The 19572-nt window shown below is 40.3% G+C and overlaps 1 protein-coding gene across 6 annotated transcripts in view; it reads left to right on the forward strand.

Annotated features, from left to right (window-relative positions):
* The window catches only part of LIMS1 (LIM zinc finger domain containing 1), a 152372-nt gene that overhangs the window by 120712 nt on the left and 12088 nt on the right, over positions 1 to 19572 (forward strand). For 5 of the 6 annotated variants that reach the window (XM_040623671.1, XM_008699072.2, XM_040623673.1 and 2 more), the window contains exon 2: positions 7277 to 7436. The exons of the other annotated variant lie outside the window; for it this stretch is intronic. In XM_040623671.1, coding sequence (XP_040479605.1) covers positions 7277 to 7436 — 160 coding nt within the window. The remainder of the gene's footprint in view (positions 1 to 7276; positions 7437 to 19572) is intronic. 6 annotated transcript variants of the gene reach the window in all.

The raw sequence follows: 19572 nt of genomic DNA on the forward strand, positions 1-19572 counted from the left end.
TATGTCCATACCATGGAATATTACTCTGCAGTAAAACAAAGGAACCGACTCCTTGTACCCTCCTTGTACCGTTGATATATATTAACAATTTGGATGGATCTTGAGGGCATAATGCTGAATACAAAAAGCCAGGCTTTAAAAGATCACATACTATAAGATTCCATGTAGCTGTCCTAGTGTGGACTGTGACAAAAATACCATAGACTGTATGGCTTAAACAACAAATAATTATTTCTCAAGACTCTGGAGGCTGGGCAATTCAAGATCAAGGTACAGCAGATCCAGTGTCTGGTGAAGATCCACATTTTGGCTTGTAGACAGCCGCCTTTGGCTATATCCTCACATGGCTGACAGAGAATGATCTTTGTCTCTTCCTCTTCTTATAAGGATGTTAATCCCATAATGAGGGATTAATGCTCCACTCTCATGACCTAATCCAACCTTAATTACCTCCCAAAGTCCCACCTCCAAATACCATCACATTTGGGATTAGGCTTTCAACATAGGGATTTGGGAGGGACATAGACATTCAGTCCATAGCAGTAACATTCTCTAAATTACAATTCCATAGATGAAAAACAGTGGTTGCAAGGGGTGACAGGATGGCAAGGTGTGGAGAAGGAGGGTGTGACAGAGATAATATGAGAGATCTTTGTGGTGATGGAGTAGTGCTATATCTTGATTGGGGGCAGTGATTACATGAATCTACCCATGTGATAAAATGACATACACATAATGTATATACACACATTGTTTCAGTGTCAGATTCCTGGTTTTGACATTGGGCTATAATTACATAAGGTGTAACCATTGGAAAACTGTGCAAAGGGTCTTGAAGGACTTCTCTGTACAATCTTTGTGACTTCCTGTGACTATAATTATTTCAAAATAAAAAGTTAAAATTTGATTGTAGATCTTTCACATTATTTTTAATTCCTTGACAGATAAGAGTCTTCATTGTATCTGTTCATTCACAATTAGCTTTTTTCATGGTTCTGTTTTTCTGTCTAGTAGAAATTAGACTAATTGTTATGAAGTTAAGATAATTAGTTTGTATTTTTAGATCTGCTGACTCAAAATGCTTAGCAGACTGGTAACTAAATTGCTCTTCACTGTTTTCATGATTTCCTAGATCAAGTAGATGGATTACTAATCTGAGTTCAATGATCAACAAATGATTACCACACACCTGCTAAGTGGTAGACTGTATTCATGATGCTGGAGTACAGGCATGAACAAGACAAAGTTCCTACCTTCCTGGAGGTCACATTTCTGACATGTGAAGTGAGGCTAAAAGAACATAGAAAACGTATCCCCAGATTCCCTGGAAACTCTTTGAACTGAAGGAAAGGGAAGTCTCTAGGACCTACTTCAGCATTCTGCCCTTTGGTTGGGGTCTCCAAGTAGTATTACATCAGTGTGAGCAGAATATTTTGGATCTAATGATGTTCTGGCAAGAGAATGAACATGATTTGCAATCATTGAACCTAGTATGGATTAGGAACTGTAAGAATATCATAAGGAAAACAAACAAATAGAGCCTGATAGCTTCTTTCCTTAGGAATGAACAAATGTATCAGTTACTGGAAACACCCATACAAGATGGATTTTATTTTATTTTATTTTATTTTATTTTATTTATTTTATTTAAAAAAAAAATTTAGGAGCGCCTGTGGCTCGGTTGAGTGTCTGACTCTTGGTTTCGGCTCAGGGCATGATCTCATGGGTCATGAGATAGAGCCCCACACTGGGCTCTGTGCTCAGCGGGGAGAGTGCTTAAAGAGTCTCTCCCTCAGCCCGAGCCCCCATGTGCATGCACGCTCTCTTGCTTGCTCTCTCTAAAATGAATAAATCTTCAAAAATTTTGTATATAACTACTCTCCTATATTTTATCCATGATTGTACAGTTTTTTGCTTATAAGTATTTTGGGTTAGTTGTGTGTGTGTGTGTGTGTGTGTGCGCGTTTAAGTAAAGTATAGTTGACGCTGTTACATTAGTTTCAGGTGTACAGCATAGTGATTTGACAACTCTATAACCTATACTATGCTCACTACAAACATGGCTACCATTTGTCACCATACAATGCTATTATAATACCATTGACTGTGTTCCCTGTGCTGTACCTTTTATCCCTCTGACTTAATCATTTGTTTTTGGAGAAAGGTTCTGAGCCCCTGTATTACCCATGGCCTTCATAATCACCCTCCTCATCTGTGGCACTGCTACAAGATGACAGCAGTGTGGACTGACTACAGCAGGAATGCCAGTGGCATCCTTAGGCATAATAAAGACCACGATTAGCTGAGAGTTTCTAACTAGACTCCAGCTCTTTCCTATTTCCTCTTGTGTCCATTCATTGAACATTCATCCAGCTCTTGCCATGTGCCAACTGCTAGTAAAAGTCCAAAGTAGCTCCAAATCTCAGGGACTCACAGACCCTTGGGAGAGGGCCACCATAGGCATAGCTGACAACCATGCCCCGGGCATTAGTATATGCCCCAGAGTGTGCAAGCTGTGTTAGCCTCAGCGGGAAGCTTGTTAGAAACAGAATGTCTGGGGGTGCTTTACAAGAAGCACAGTGTTCGTGTGGATGATGCTTGGTGACAGATTCCCCAGGGCACGTGGATGTTTGTTTCTCTTGGACCCTGCCAAGCAGTCCTCTATTCCTGTGGCAGTGTTTCTAGACACAGTCTACCGGGAAGGCTGCTCTGGCAAAGACTGTGTCACTGCTTTGGGGAATGTTTTCTAGAGCTTCCAGAAATGCCTCAGTAAATCAGGACTGGCACACCAAGGGACTGCTTTGCTGCTAGAGCTCTTAACATGAAGGGCCAGGAGTGACCCTGGCAAACGCAGGGCTGACGTGTGTGGGAACAGTGGGAGTGACCCTGGCAGGGAAGCGGGGGAGGCCTGGATATTGTTTCTCTGTCCCCTGTCCTGCTATTCTCTGCCCTGGACTCAGAGCTCTCAAGCACCCGAGGATGGCGTTCCCGGGCAGGGTGCGCCCCTATGTTATCCCAGAGAATGAAGAAATCCCCCAGGCAGCCCTTAACAGTGTCCACCAGGCTAGTGGCAATGAAGACGAGAGGGCTGTGTCCAAACTGCAGCGCAGGCACAGTGACGTAAAGGTCTACAAGGAGTTTTGTGACTTTTATGCAAAATTGTAAGTGTCTCCTCTCCTGGAAGAGGTGCTCCCGTCTTCCAGATCTAGCCTTCTTGGACTTTGAGTTCATTAGCCATTGATGGTTTAATTCCCTCCACTTTCAGGAGGAGCATTCCAGGGTGATGGAGGGGAGGGGGGCATATTCCAGTAGGCAGGAATACACCAGATGAAATGCAGAAGTGAAAGAAAATGCTACCTTTAAAGTAATAGTAGTAATGTCTTTGTGTTCGATAGGTTCCTGATAATAGTATGTCTTCATTATGTAGTCCAAGAGGGAGGTTTAGAGTTTTTGCTGTCAGAATTTATTATAGAAATATTGTATGCTCTAAAATTTCCCACAGATGAGGGGTCGGTTGAGGGAAGCAGTAAAAACTTAATTACAGACTGTTGATAAAGATACACATTTTTGTTAAGTTTAACAAGTCAGCAGTTTGAAGTAGGCTAACTGGATTTCTTAACACTGTTTTGAGGGGATTGAATGAATAAATAAGAATGATGTGTAACTAGCAAATATACATATATTTATATATACATATATATGCCATTAACTCTAAAATGTCTAATTCATGTTATTAAATGCATTTTAGCAAACAATTAAAAAAAGTAGTGCAGCGTAGTATTTAGACAAACTCATGTAAGATTGTTGGCCTCCTGCAAAGTCATAAGCTTGGAATTATTGCAAATCCCCAATTTGTCAATTAAGAGTTAAGGAGAATTTAACTGACCTGATTCTCTATTTCCACTAATCCATTCTGTGTGGTATTGTAACAGATGTCGTTTATTTTCACAACTTATAAAGAGTTCTGTTTAAGTATAATTGGGCAATTATAATTATACTGTAACCAAAATGCTGTGTGGACTCTCAAGATGCTTTTTGGATTTACAAATTTTTCATTTTGTTGCCAGAAAGTTTGTTTCGCATACTTTGATCACTGAGGCACTTGAAAAACAAGGCTCAGTGGTACCAACTTTTCTCTGTGCAGTTGATTTGTGGAAGTGGGTCAGGTAAATCAGTTATGACTAGCCAGATGTGAAGGTTCTGTACTAAAGGCTTTTACATATATATTTCCCCACATATATATTCTCTGTCTTCAACACCACTTCTTAGCAAAAATTCTTTTATGAAAAGTTAGCCACCTAATTACAACTAGCCGGATGACAGATACAACTATCATTCATGACTTTTAAAATGTAATTTCTATCATAGGCAGTGTTAAATATAAAAAACAACTGTAAAATACAGGTCGCTGTATGTTCATCAGTCGTAACAAAGTACCTTTCTGGTGGAGGATGGTGGCAGCAGGGGAGGCTTGCATGTGGGGGTGAAGGGGAACTCTACGCCTTCCTCTCAGTTTCGCTGTGAACCTAAAACTGCTCTAAAAAATAGTCCGTTAAAAAAATTCACAGTGCCAGAGGGCCAAGACAAGAGAGGAGAAGGAAATGGAAACAATTCAGTAGGTTGGTGAGATTATTAGGGGTTCTTTCCTGAAAGTTTCCTCTAAGGTAGTTTCTTTTCTTATCCTGCTTGTTAATAAAAGGAATACTTCTTCAAAAATGCATATTACATTATTTCTAAAGCTAGTTTATTTTTCCTGTGTGTGGGAAACTATATGTTTGTATTTATAATGTGTCTACCTAGTTTCTATTTGAGTATTTAAATTTGAATATAACCAGTGTTTATTTAGTATAATGAGTAGGAAAGCTTTGATCTTAGGACCGCTTTACACTCTTAAAAATTATTGAGGTCCCCAAAGAGCGTTTGCTTATCAGTATTTACTGTCTTAGAAAATAAGAACTGAGAGCAAAATTAAATATATATTAATTTAAAATAACAATAAACTCATTCTGTGTTAATATTAATAAATATTAATATTAATGAATTTTTATGAAAAATAACTACTTCCAAAATGAGAAAAGCTTGATGGGAAAGTGGCATTGAATTACATTTTTGCAAATCTCATTAATGACTATCTAAAGAAGACGGTTTCTGAGTTCTGCTTCTGCATTTATCCTAGTGTAATATGTTACTTTAGATAATGTACATAAAGAAAATATGCCTCCCACAGAGATGTAGTTGGAAAAGGAAGGACCTTTTGAATTCCTGAAAGGGTCACAGTGGCCCCTATACTTTGAGAACCACTTGATCTAGATAATGGATCAAGGCATTCCAGAATGTTCTTCTCTTCCTGCTTTTTGGGAGTTCTATTAAAATTCTAAGGATCTGGTAAATCTTTTGAGAGGGTTCAAAGTTAATAATAATGCTTTGTATTTGAGTAGCATCTTCTGGCTTCCAAAGTTATATACTTTTTCTTATTTTAACCTCAAAACGATATTAGAATTATTGGGGCAGGTTTACCGTACTTCATGTAGAGACACCTGTCGATTTTGGTCAGGAGAAAGGGGAAGCATAAACCTTTCCAGGAGCTTTGCTAAAACTGCTACAGTTCATCTGGCTTATGGCAAAGCAAATGAAGAAGGGAATGTGATGTATTTTTCTCCATAACCCACAGTAATTTTGAAATGACAAAGTAGAAAATGTGATATGAGATTTAGGCCAGTTTTGCCATGCAATGAGGCTGCCTCTCTTCTTTTTTTTTTCCCCCTTTTTTGTGATGTTTTAATTCTATATTTAAGCCTATTAAGTAAAGTTGAGTTGTGATTGGTATGTGGTTATGAACGTGGTACTTCTGCATGGGGTTAGTTATGGCAAGGCTACAAAATAGGAATACTGTTCTTTGAAACATTTAGGGCAAGAAGGCAAAATTGACTTCTATTGGGATAGAATGGAGTTGAGACAAGGTATGTGTGGGCCCTTCTCTAAGGAAATGGGAAAACTTAGAAACTGGCTGGGGACAAAGCAGTTAATCTGTCTGTAAAATGAAGACTCCGTACCTGCCTCCCAGGGTGGTTGATACTAGAGAATGTCGGCAGTAACTTTACAAGGTGAATTGACTCAGTATCTGGGTAGTTACAGGCTGCACCAGGCAACTAGACACACAGGTAGAGCTTGTGCTCTGAGTGGGCATCTGAAAATAAACTTGACAAATTGTGAAGAACAACTTGGCCAATGACCGCTGTGGATAGGGGGCCTTGCCCACTTCAAGGCCTTGTAGAACAAAGTAGTTCTTTATGTGAAACCAAGGCTTGTTAGAGCTAAATAATTATCTGAGTATATGCTTTTCTTCTTCCGACTACACAGTAGTTAGTTAGGCTGTGGATCCTTTTATTGAGTGCCTCCTATATGTTTCAAGGTATAGTGGAATGACTGCAAGGGAGAGACCGGGTCACTGGGTTCATCGGTGGTCATTTGACTGCCTGATGTGCAACGTGTGATGGTGTCCCTATCATGTCTTCCCCGGTGTTTGAAATTGATACTATATTCTGGTTGTGATTTTATGAACAGCGACTCTGGATTCTGGTCTAGTGTCTTCCATTAACTACTGAGCTTTGTGACATTGGGCTGGTCACTCCAACTCCCTGAACCTCCCCGTGTCATGTCTATTAAATGATCCTCACAATGTACAATCCTGTGACTTTAAGATGCAGCTTATAATGTTAGTGCTCAACACTTGTCTTACCAATGAGATTACAGGACTAAGGCATTCCGCCTGGTTTTAAGGGCTGCTTGCAGCAGTTGCTTTCAGCAGGATCTAACCAAAGGGATAACCTGTGTCAGGGCATGGTGTTCAGTTGACATGCAGTTTAGATTCTGTTCTCAGAAGGAAGAGAAATTTTTGAGGTGGTGACCTGTGGGTATTTTAATTAGGCTACTTATTAAGCTATAACCTCAAGCTCCTGGAGGGCAGCTCTTGACTTCTGTCTCTATCCCTAGTTCCTCACAGGTAGTAGGCACTCACTTATAGTATATTTAGCAAGAGGAATGTCGGAAATGTTAAAGAAAAACAGATTCCAAGCAGGAGGCCTTTTCAGCATCTGAGATGCAAGGGCAAAGATGGGAGAAGTTTGAGTTCTTAAGACACAAGAAATTGGGCTTTAGGGCTACAATATGATTTTTGTGATCAGATAGAATTTTCTCCTCAGTTCTTCGTGTCATTTGGTCTTCAGTCTAAGAAAAGGTAGACAGTCTGTGACTTCCTGTCCTTTGTGTGTTACAGCAACATGGCCAATGCCCTGGCCAACGCCACCTGTGAGCGCTGCAAGGGGGGCTTTGCGCCTGCCGAGAAGATAGTAAACAGTAATGGGGAGCTGTACCATGAGCAGTGCTTTGTGTGTGCTCAGTGCTTCCAGCAGTTCCCGGAGGGGCTCTTCTATGAGGTAAGTCAGCCTGGACAGAAGCACAGGGGTGCTGTTTTGAGGCATCCTTCTTTGTTTTGAATTTCAGTATGAATAGTGTATTGATGTGCCTGTGACTCAGAGCGCCATGACATACCCTCTCTAGAGCAGGGCGTCTGTGACCTACCTTTCATGCAATGAGCGGGAATTCCCATGGCGGATCTCGTTCGGATACTTTGGAGGAATATCCTGTCCATATTAAGCTCTTCGATGTATCTTCTTTTCTAAATTGTTTTTCCTTCTTTTTTATTTTTTTAAGATTTTATGTTTGTAAAGTTATCTCCATACCCAGTGTGGGGCTCAGACTCACAACCCCAAGATCAAGAGTCACACGCTCCACCAACTGAGCCAGCCAGGCGTCCCCCAAATTCTTGTTCTTGATTCTCCTGTGTTACCCTTTGTGTTGCTTTTGTATTTCTTTTATACATCCTTTGTATTTCCTCTTATGATCCCCCTCCTCACGCCTTTCTCACAGAATATGTCTCCTTTTGGGGCAGTCTGTGGAGGCTGAACCCGTGCTGTTAATGAAGATAAGAGTGGGGTGGGTGTGTGTGTGTGTCCAATTATATACTGTACTTTTACCAACTTACTCCTCATATATCTATATGTGTGTTATTCATATGTGTGTCTCTGTGATAATGTATGTACATAGAATTATGTTATAGCCAGAGATGGCTGCTCTTTGATTTCTTCTTTGCCTAGCACATTTTTTAATTTCCCTGTTTTATAAGCCATTCCTGAGGAAGGAAAGGTAGTTTTAATGGTCATTAGTAAGTCAATTGTTTGCCACTCAGAGGGCATTTTCCCACAGAAACAATGCCTCCTGAGAGGGAGGTTTCCAGGCCAGCCTGCCGAAAAGCTGTTTCGTCCAGCATATGCACATGACATACAGAACTGCCCTGTATGTGGTAACATAACCCTGGGAACAGCTTTAAGAGGTTTGATTAGGGACCACTGTTTTATTTGCCAGAACACATTTTTGAGCTTCTCTTATATGCTAGAAACCACATTCCTCACAAAAAAACTCTAGCAATAGGAACAGGAACTCTTGTTCTCTTTTCTTTCATTTGGGGTTCTCTTTTTCTGTCAAAGGTAATGGCTTTGGGCTGGGACTAGCAGGTGATAGTCAGGAGAGTCACAGTAGGAGGGAAGCTGGGAGGTGGCTGGAGCAGGGGCTGTGCTGCTTGGCATCACAGTAACAGATCCCCTCCCCCCAGAGGCTGTGGAGGGTTGCCAGTGGTAATGAGGAGGATGGCAGCTAGATTCCTGAGGAAGGAGAAGAAATCGCTAGGGGTCCGGGCAGCAGGGAGAGAGAGGGAGCAGGGGCAGGATGGAGGGTAGTCCTCAATTAGAGTAAAAGGACAGGGACCTGCTTCCGTGGTCTTGATGAAACATTCAGGTTCTTAGGTCAGACAGTGGAAGCGTGCCAGGACTGTGGCAAGGAAGGAGGTCACTTAAGAGAGTTAAGAGTCTGCCTCGTGAGGAAACATGAGTCTTCATATTGTCAATCCCAACCTTACCCCTACTTTTTTCCCCTCCTTGAGGCCCAAAGAGGTTGAAATGTCCCTAGAACACAGCAGATCTGTGACATGAATGGGATTAGAACCTAGTTTAGTCTCCTAATACCCAATATAGTATTCTTTCCCTTGCATATTCTTTTCAAATCGAAGATATTTTTATTGAAGTAGTCGTTATGGCAGAAGCCTTAGGAGAGAGTCCAGAGGAGCAAGAGAAGGACCCAAAAGAGAGAGGCAGGGTCAGTTTTTCCAAGCATTAATTCCGTATTATATGGTCCATTTGCCTGGCGCTTTGGAATTAATAATGTCGTCCAGCATGATCACCGTCTAAGGTGCTGGCTCTGCATCTGCAGGCTGTCCGCTGCCAGGCCACTTGTGCTTAGTCAGAGGAAGGCTCTGTGAGAGCTTCCAGTAGGACAGAATAAAGCGTGACTCACACTTGTCCTCCTGCCCACCTCTCACTCCTGCTTACTCCTGGACTATAAATATCTGTCTGATATTATTCCAGAATGTTACGAATACCCAGAACTGGTCTATTAATGGGCTGTTGCCCAGCTGAAGGTCCCTTGGGTCCTGAGGAATACTGCTATTTTAGCTGCGCTTACAATTAAAACCCCTTTCCCAAGGCCAGGGATTTGTAAACCTGCATGTGGAATATCTGGCTTTTCCTTTTGGTTGAATGATATTAGAGAAAAAGCTATCCAAGGCTTCCAAGAAATAGTCTGTATTTTCAGTTATTGAAAAGGAAGCCCAGAAATTTACCTGGCTTGCTTTCCATTTGAGACACAACGTATGTACTTCAGTCTTGCTGTATGTAATAATAGCAAATGTGGGGCAGTTGGGTGGCTCAGTTGGTTAAACGACCAACTCTTGATTTCCGCGTAGGTCATGATCTCAGCATCGTGAGATAGGGCTCGTGTCAGGCTACACGCTCAGCATGAAGCCTGCTTGTCCCTCTCCCTCTGCTCCTCCCCACGCTCGCTCGCTCTCTGAAATAAATAAAATCTTTTTTTAAAAAAATAGCAAATGTGTCCTTTCCACTCTGCAGCTTTGATATTGCTTTTGTCTTATTATTAAAAACGTCGTCCTTCCCTTATTTCCACAGTCCCTACTCTTTTCTCCATAGGATTAGTTCTGAAGACTTACAGGTGGTTCTCTGTACTCACTTGAAAATGGGATTCACTTTTACTGTGGAATTTCTGGTATTTTGGATCAGATAGCCAGGATGCTCCTCCCTTTGGCCCCAAAGGCGAATTTAGCATTACACTGCTATTTCCTACCCACTCACGAAGATGTGTGTCTGGAGGTAAGCTGATTGAGCTCAGCTATTCCTGGCTCATCTGCAGCTCCTCTTAAGAGTGAGTTGCAGCAACCAGGATTATTACCTGCATTGGCTCCTTACTCAAGGTGAACTTCAATCCCACCAGATCATGTGGTTCAGCTAGTGAACTTAAAGTTTGCCTTTAAGACTGTAATACATCACCCCTGAAGAATAAAAGGTCAGGCTCAATGATTCTTGGGCTCCCTAGCTTCTGTCGTCAATGCCTGCTTTACCCAAGGTGTTTTTATTACAGGAGCACATTAGTCATGTTTTCAGGCCACTTCCATCTGTCTCATTTCAGTTATCTTCTCTAGTACACACAGCACTTTGTTTATACCTTTAGTATGGAAAACATTTCACATGTTGATTTATATGCTTATCTTCTTCCCCTCTAACTTTAAATAACTTGGTGTAACGACTGTCCTCATTAATTGGTATCTCTATCATTTGTTATACAGTATTTGATGACTGCTAGGTGCTTAATAAATACAATGATGTGTATACAGTACTTGGATAATATAGATGACAAGATAAAATGCTAATATACCCACTAGGAACCAGGGCAAACATTTTCTAACATAAACATTTGCAGGCTGTACTTCAAAATCTTGGTATGCTTTACTCATTTACCTATTGTTCATCTCATGAACATCATCCAAGCTTTATTGTCCAGATTGGTGGATGAAAGAAATGTATTCTTAAGTAGAAACAGGAGATTTCAGTTTTGGGTAGAACCCTGAATAAATGCCTGAGCCATGATGTATTTTCAGTACCATATGTGGACCACTGACTTGAGATATTAGTTCAGGTCAATGTGGTGTTGTTGAATAAACTTAACTTTTTATTTAAAACCTAGAGAAAAGTTGAAAGAATAGTACAATGAATATCATATACCCTTATGCATCTCACACACACACACTGACCACACCCATCTTCTGCCAAATTATTTGGAAGTAATTTGCAGACATATAACACTACAGTTACTTTTAATTTTTGTGTTTTTTGCAGGGGAGGTACAGTGGGTTAAGAGATGATTTTCAGGATGCTGGCTTTACCAAAATGTTCTGTTACTGAGTGACATGTTGTATCTAGTTGGATTTTAATATAATCACTTCTAGTACTTGGGTACTCTTTCTTGAATTAAAAGCTCTCCTCCCGCCAGTTTGTTTAAATGATTCAAATGACTTTAGACTCTATCTCCAAGAGCATATGTTAAAAGGAAAAGAAAGAGCACAGTTCTCTCTTTGCATATGAGCTGGACTTAATGACTCACTTCTAACAGGGATATAGAAATGAGTAAAGTAGTAACTTTGCAGTGGCAAAACCTGACAGATACCATCTTAACCAAGTGATCAAGGTTAACTTGACCAGTAAGAAATCATGTTGAGATCATGTACTCCCCAGTACAATGCAAGAAATAGAGCACATTATTACCTCTGTGGTATTCTTCCCCCAAATCTACGACCTCAGTGTAATCATGAGACAAACCCGTAACGAGGAGCACTCTACAAAACAGCTGACCAGTATCCTTCAAAAGTGTCAAGGTCATGTAAGACAGGACAGAACTGAAGAAATGTCACAGATTGGAGCTGACCAAAGAGCCTTGATTGGTCTGACTTCCATGAGATTTTCCAGGAGTGTTGTTTATTCATTCTTTATTGACCATTTAACAATATTTATAATATTGATTGGGCAGTTACAATGTGTCAGGCACCATGTTACACTCTAGGAGTAGAATGATGAGCAAGCTGGATAGAGTCTTAAGGAACTTATCCTACAGTGGATTAGACTAGACTGACCAAGATCAAGTCATTAAAAGTTAGATACAAAAACATCACAGTATTATAGACTGGTAATAAGGAGAAATAAAATCTACCTGAGGAGAGATTTTCCCCCCTAGAATCTACTGAAAACTGGAATAAGATGTTGTTTATCGTATTTCAGCACGGTGCCTGGCATTTGGTAAAAGAGCTTAATAAATGGAAGGTACTTGTTTTCAGAAAATAATTGTGATGTGGTTTTACAGACCGTCAGTACATACATATGCAACAACAGCTTCTAGCACAGTGCCTTGCCTTTAGAGTGTCCTCTGACTGTTTGCTCTCAGTGAAACTGTGCATCCTCGGATGTCTTTGGAAGTATGTATCCATAATTAGGATGTTTTGGGACTTCAGCATTTTTCTCAGATTTGTGCAGTGGGAACAGGGTGGATTCACTTTCTTGGGCATGGTCAGAAAGGAACCCAGTCGTTCAAGGCTGTAATGCCATTGTTCCACATCTAACAGAGTACCTCTCCACCTGTGCTCAGGTGGCCAGTTCTCAAGGAGAGCTCAGACTGTGTGTTGGCAGAGCAGCCGGGAGCTCTTTCAATCGTGATTTTTAAGTTCTTATAGAAACCCACAAGGGTTGTGAGTTTGAACCAAGGTAGCATGCACAGTACTTAGTAAATTAGCTCACTCCCTAGTACCACTTTCCAGTGGGTCTGTTCAGATGAGTAATGCTTGCACACTAAACCAGGGTTCCTCATCCTTAGCACTGTTGACGTTTTGAACGCAGTAATTCTTTGTTTTGGGGGCTGTCCTATGCGTTGTAGGCTGTTTAGTATATTTCTACCACTCTACCCACTAGATCCCCAGTTGTGACAATCAAAAGTATCTCCATACATTGCCAAATATCCCTTGGGGAGCTAAATCACCCCGATTGAGGGATGCCTAGGTGGCTCAATAGGTTTAAGAGTCTGCCTTCGGCTCAGGTCATGATCCCCGGGTCCAGGAATCAAGTCCCATGTTGGGCTCCTTGTTCAGTGGGGAGCCTGCTTCTCCCTCTGCCTGCTGCTCCTCCTGCTTGTGCGCTCTCTTTCTCTCTCTGACAAATAAATAAAATCTTTACAAATAAAAATAAAAATAAAAATAAATCTCCCTCAGTTGAGAACCACTACACTGAATGAGGGTGTCCCTTTGAATAGGATATGAACTTCACTTTGGTAATAGCAAGTCCATTCTAAGTGGGCATGTTCTCCAGGTTGTTTAGACAATACCCTCATAAAACAAGACCCTTTTTCTGTCTCTAAGAATTTGACAGCACTTAGAGTTAATCTTGTACCATAAATCTAGTTAGAAAGTATTTCTAGACAGATTTCACTTAAGAAAGACCCTCAAGAAAGCCTTTATTTTCTGGCTTAAATCGGCACATGGAAAGGTAAGTATACTATTCTTGGATAGTCATCACTCAACTATTCATAATGAAAGTATCATCCTCGTTTAGCAAAAGGCAAGATACACTATCTGTGTGGTGATTAGAACTGGTTCCCCAAACGGAAATTTTTCTTTTTTCAAATATCCTACTTCTGCATTTTAATTTTATTTTTATTTTTGTTTTTTTTTTTTTTTTAAGATTTTATTTATTTATTTGACAGAGAGAGAGACAGCCAGCGAGAGAGGGAATACAAGCAGGGGGAGTGGGAGAGGAAGAAGCAGGCTCCCAGCGGAGGAGCCTGATGTGGGGCTCGATCCCATAACGCCGGGATCACGCCCTGAGCCAAAGACAGACGCTTAACCACTGTGCCACCCAGGCGACCCTGCATTTTAATTTTAAACACCTTTTAAATATTAAATTCTAAAGGTGATTTATCTTTTAATTTTGTCTGTATCAGAAGGTAGTGATCAGGGTATTAATAAAAACAAGGAACACATTAAAACAATCATGGTGGTGTTGCTTTACACCCAGCACCACCAAGAGTTGAGGTACTGATTCTGGTTTCTTGTGAGTCTTTCGAGGGTAAGGTTGTCTAGTTCGTGTTACTTCACAGTCCTTCACCTTGCCTCAAATGTAGTACTTTATGTGTGAATAAATGCCCTATAATTGCTAATTTTAGAAGACTTGAGTTACATTAATATTTTTATTTCTGAAATGACTAAAGTGTTATGAGCCAGGCACTGTGCCAGGTGTTTTACAAACTGTTCTGTTGTTCTTCATTCCCTTGATTCTCACATGAACCCTGTGAATTAGGTATTTTTATTCCTAATGTACATGTGGCCCTGATGAGGTCCAGAGGCCTTGCCCACAGTTAGCTAGTGGGGATGTGGTCAGATCAGGATTTTATCTCATACCTGCTCGTCTGCACAAGGATGCCCTGACTCTCAGCAAAACTGAAATGTTTTATCAGTCTGAGAGAGAATACTGTCTTATATAGGGCCATCACTGCTTTTTCATTCATTCACTAAATATTCACGAAAAGCTTACAAATGCAGCGTGTGGCGAACTGTGTAGACCACACTGTGCCCTAGTTCTAGGAGTGAATACAGTTTTCACAGTGATTTGAGTAGAACTTGAAGATGGCTTCCATGGTACTTTTCCTCATTTTCAGATCAGGAAAATTTAAAGAGGTTGGATAAATGTATGAGTATACGATTAGTGATCTTTGAATTTGGTATTGTAGTTAGCGCCAAAGGGAAATCTGTTTCCATCAGTGCTGGTTTTCATGAGTTACCAGTATCTCCAATCATCTTCCAATACAGATGAAGAAATATTTGTAAAATGACCAAGTTAATGGCAGCATGAGCAGAGAAAGACAACTATCATATGATTTCTCTCATCTATGGAACATAAGAACTAGGATGATCGGTAGGGGAAGAAAGGGATAAAGAAAGGGGGGGTAATCAGAAAGGGGAATGAAATATGAGAGACTATGGACTATGAGAAACAAACTGAGGGCCTCAGAGGGGAGGGGGGTGGGGGAATGGGATAGGCTGATGATGGGTAGTAAGGAGGGCACGTATTGCATGGTGCACTGGGTGTTATACACAACTAATGAATCATCGAGCCTTACATCAGAAACCGGGGATGTACTGTATGGTGACTAACATAATATAATAAAAAAATCATTAAAAAAATAAATAAATAAATGTCATTTGTGGAGGCAGGGGGGAATACCGATTCAGACCAGAGGCCCTAACATTACTGACTATATATAGCCACTGTAATGGTTCCTAAATCTAACTTCGTGATATCTTGGAGTATCTCCAGTAAAAGGATTATCTTAGTATTTCCCCTGAGAAGCTACTTTAGAAAGTAAAATGGAACCGACTTAAAGAGTCGGTTAAAGAGATAATTCCAGAAACATTACAAATCATGATGGATTGAACCAAGGACTAGGAACGTGGTGTGCAGCCTTTTTCAGTTTGGCATAGTACACATTTAAGGGATAGGTTCTTTGTCCATACTTCAGATTTCTTTCTTTCTCTTTAGTTTGAATTTCCCAAATGTGTCCTTTTTTCCCTGTCACAGAATGCATAACAGGAAAGACCAATTTATGATGAGTGATTTAGTGGAAAGAGGGTTTACAGAGAGATTTCTTCACTCATTTCCTCTTATACAGAGTCATGATTACTCAGGAAGGCTGAACCCTGAGAAGGGAGGTCTGTTTGCGAGGAAACTTTCCAGCTAGAGGAGGTGCTTATCTGCTGACCCACTCACTTCAAAGCAATTTACGACAAACCAGTACAGGTCACCAAGTGAAGATCGTTAACGTTTGCACTTGCCTTGAAATGAGACTGTCAGCTAAGTTTCTAATTCTGAGCTTTCTTTAAAGCAGCAGAATTTCTCCCTACCTCCTCCTCTCCCAGCCCCCTCCCTGCAAAGAGAATCTTCACAGAACTCAAAACTTAGAACAGTTCAAAGCAGAGCTATTTTGGTTGGAGTTCATCCTCCCCCATACTGAACAATCCCTGTTCTTGTAGGTGGCAGCAACCAGGGTTCTTAAACATTCTGTTTTAACACTGTCTGGAGCATTAATATTTCTTATAGGCTGATGGTGATTTTTAAGCCAGTTTGGGGTTATAACATGCAGTTACCTTAGAAAGGCACTATTTCTGAAAGTTTGGTTTTCCAAATTTATGATTTCTAATTTTTCTTCATATTCATCCCGGAGTTTTACTTTGGATCAACTTTTGGCCTTTCTCCTAGCCTTGGAAATCAAGCCATAACTGTATTTGAGCATTTCTGCTGTGAAAAGGAGGCAGGCTCATTCTAGCAAAGGAAATTCTCTCTTGCATTAGTCCTTATATGGAGTAAGCACACCCAGAGTATGCAAGGGGTTTGCAGTATGAATGGTTTCAAGGGAATCCATTTCTGGATCCTTATATTTTAGGTTCAGGGAACTAAATTTCTGGATTCTTTTTCCAAAAGTTGATTTGTCTGATAATATATTTGTATTCACAGTAGCTCTTACTTCTCCCGCTTGACAAGAGAAAGAAATCTCAAATCTTACTATGATTAATTGCAATCAAAAGACATTAGTCAGGCGTCCTCAAACCCATAAGGCTTCCATGCTTTCCCTGCCTTATATATTTTCTTGTTAAGAATGAAGCTTGGCTTTAGGAACTGTTTTGGATGTTCTATATTCAGATTTGTGGCAGATTTAGAAATGTGGGGAGTAATCATGACAACTTTCCTTTAAGACTTCGCCTTTTTCATCCCTAGTTTCAAAAGGACTCATCCTTTTTCTTCAGTCTTGTTGAAATATGATCAACAGACAACATTGTACAAGTTTAAGGTGTACAACGTGATGATTTGATATATGTGTATATTGTGAAATGATAACCACAGTAAGGTTAGTCAACACATCCGTCACCTCATGTAATTATCGTGTGTGTGTGTGTGGTGAGAACATTTAAGATCTACTCTCTTAGCAGACTTCAAGTCTGCTAATACCATACAGTATTATTAACCATACCTATACATTAGATCCCCAGAACTTACTCATTTTATAACTGGAAGTTTATACCCTTTGACTAACATCTCCCCATTTCCACTATCCCTCCAGGCCCCAGTAACTAGCAGTCTACTCTCTGTTTCTGTGCGTTTGGCATTTTTAGATTCCACACATAAATGAGATCACGCAGTATCTGTCTTTCTCTGCCTGACTTAATTCTTTTAGCATAAAGCCCTGCAGGTCTTTCCATGTTGTTGCAAATAGCAGGATTTCCTTCTTTTTTATGGCTGAATGGTATTCCAATTGTATATTTAGACCACAGGACTCATCCTTTTAAAGGGAGAGTTCTGTGAGAACAAAGCAAAGAGAGGAGTAGTAAGAAATTGTGAACATGATGAGTATATGTTAAGAGCCAGAACAAACAAGGGGCGCCTGGGTGGCTCAGTCATTAAGCGTCTGCCTTCGGCTCAGGGTGTGATCCTGGCGTTCTGGGATCCAGCCCAGCATCAGGCTCCTCCGCTACGAGCCTGCTTCTTCCTCCCACTCCCCCTGCTTGTGTTCCCTCTCTCACTGACTGTCTCTATCTCTGTCGAATGAATAAATAAAATCTTAAAAAAAAAAAAAAAGGCCAGAACAAACAGGCAGAACAGAAGAGGCTTGTGACTCTCACAAGGCACTGACAGGTTAAACAACTTGACCAAAGTCACTCAGGCCTTTTGGATCCACTGTCCGTGTTCTTAACTGCTACACTATGCTACCTCTTTGAATTATGTCTTAAAAGACTTATTCGAGGGGTGCCTGGGTGGCTCGGTCAGTTAAGCATCCAACTCTTGGTTTCGGCTCAGGTCATGATCCTCAGGGTTGTGGGTTTGAGCCCCGTTTTGTTTTGGGCTCTGTGCTCAGCGGGGAGTCTGCTTGGGATTCTCTTCCTCTCCCTTTGCCCCTCCCCTGCGCACGCTCTCTCTCTCTCAATCTCTGTAAATAAATAAATCTTAAAAAAAAAAAAGACTCAAATTACAACCAATCCTAATTTTTTCTACCTTCTGCTAGCAAATACAGTAATATATGCTAACCGCTGGACTAATTTTGTTTTTGTTTTAAACAGTGTATGTCTTTCTCTTTCATTAAATATAAACTAAAAGTTGAGTGTTTTTCTTTTTTTATTAAACTGTTTTAATGGATCTCCAAATTCTGTGACAGATTTTTTGGTCAAGTTGTTTCCATTAAAAAGTACTGATTTTAAAAACTATAATAAAACTGCCGTGTCTGTGCATAAACACAAATAGTGCACAAAACATTCTCCTTTCCTTCTGAAGATGTTGTGATGCATTTTTTTTTTTATGTTCAGTTAGCCGGCATGTAGTACATCATCAGTTTTTGAGGTAGTGTCCACAGTTCATTAGTGCTGCATTGTTGTCCTTAACCAGTCTCACTATTAAATATACGTGACCAGCTGACACGCACAGTTCTGAGCCTGGTCTTTCAGCACTGACGCAGACGGAGGCGGGTGGTAAACAATCTATCATTTCCAACTAAATCAATGGATTGGTTCGGAGTCTTCAGTTTGTTTTAATTACTGCTAAAAGCTAAACATCAGATTTCTATATATACGTAATATACATCCAATAAAGGAACACATCTACTTCATAAATAACTTCTGCTTGGGGCTACGCACAGTGCATTATGATAGGACTGGGTTAATGTAGCATATCAGTGTATTAACATCTGTTTGTAACTTTTAAAAACAGATTTATTAAATGTATTAGAATTTACTCGTTTGAATTTCAAAATGAAGTAAGTCTTTTTCTGGCACAAAATAAATCTGCTTTGACTGGTCTGCCAATTAAGGTATAGTTGATAATGTTCAATAAATTGAGCAAAACTGCAGCTAATTTCTACGATTGAGCAAATCAAGTTGACTACTGATATATCATTAAAAATGGATTTCGAGGGACGCCTGGGTGGCTCAGTCAGTTAAGCATCTGTCTTAGGCTCAGGTCGTGATCCCAGGGTCCTGGGATCAGTCCCGAGTCAGGCTCCTTGCTTAGCAGGGAGTCTGCTTCTCCCTCTGCCTGCCGCTCCCCCTGCTCATGCATGCTCACTCACTCTCTCTCTCTCTGACAAATAAAGTCTTTAAAAATAAAGAAATAAAAATGGATTTTGATAGTCAAACAGTATGTGATATATTTGACATACAACTTGCAAGGAGCTCAAAGATTCAAACAGAGACATGATATAATTCTCATGACTTATGTGAAAAGAGTAAAAACAGCCCCCAAAATAGAAATTCATGTTGAACCCTGACCCTTCCAATGGTAAGTCATATTAATCCATGGATACATGGAATAATTGTGAGAGGAAGAGGAGCCTTGCTTCTCTCATTAAGGTAGGCTTTTCAAGTAAACAAAGAGTGGAAAGTAAAATTTGACATTTTGACATGTTCATGTTTTGACCATCTGTGTATTAATAATCATTGTAATGATAACTTAATCCAGAAGAAAAAGAATGTTTTGGAGCCTTATGGCTTTAGAAAGTGAAACAGATTTTAAAGTTTCATTATATACATTT

This window comes from Ursus maritimus, unplaced genomic scaffold (assembly GCF_017311325.1).
Source record: "Ursus maritimus isolate PB19 unplaced genomic scaffold, ASM1731132v1 scaffold_6, whole genome shotgun sequence".
Taxonomy (NCBI): Eukaryota; Metazoa; Chordata; class Mammalia; order Carnivora; family Ursidae; genus Ursus; species Ursus maritimus.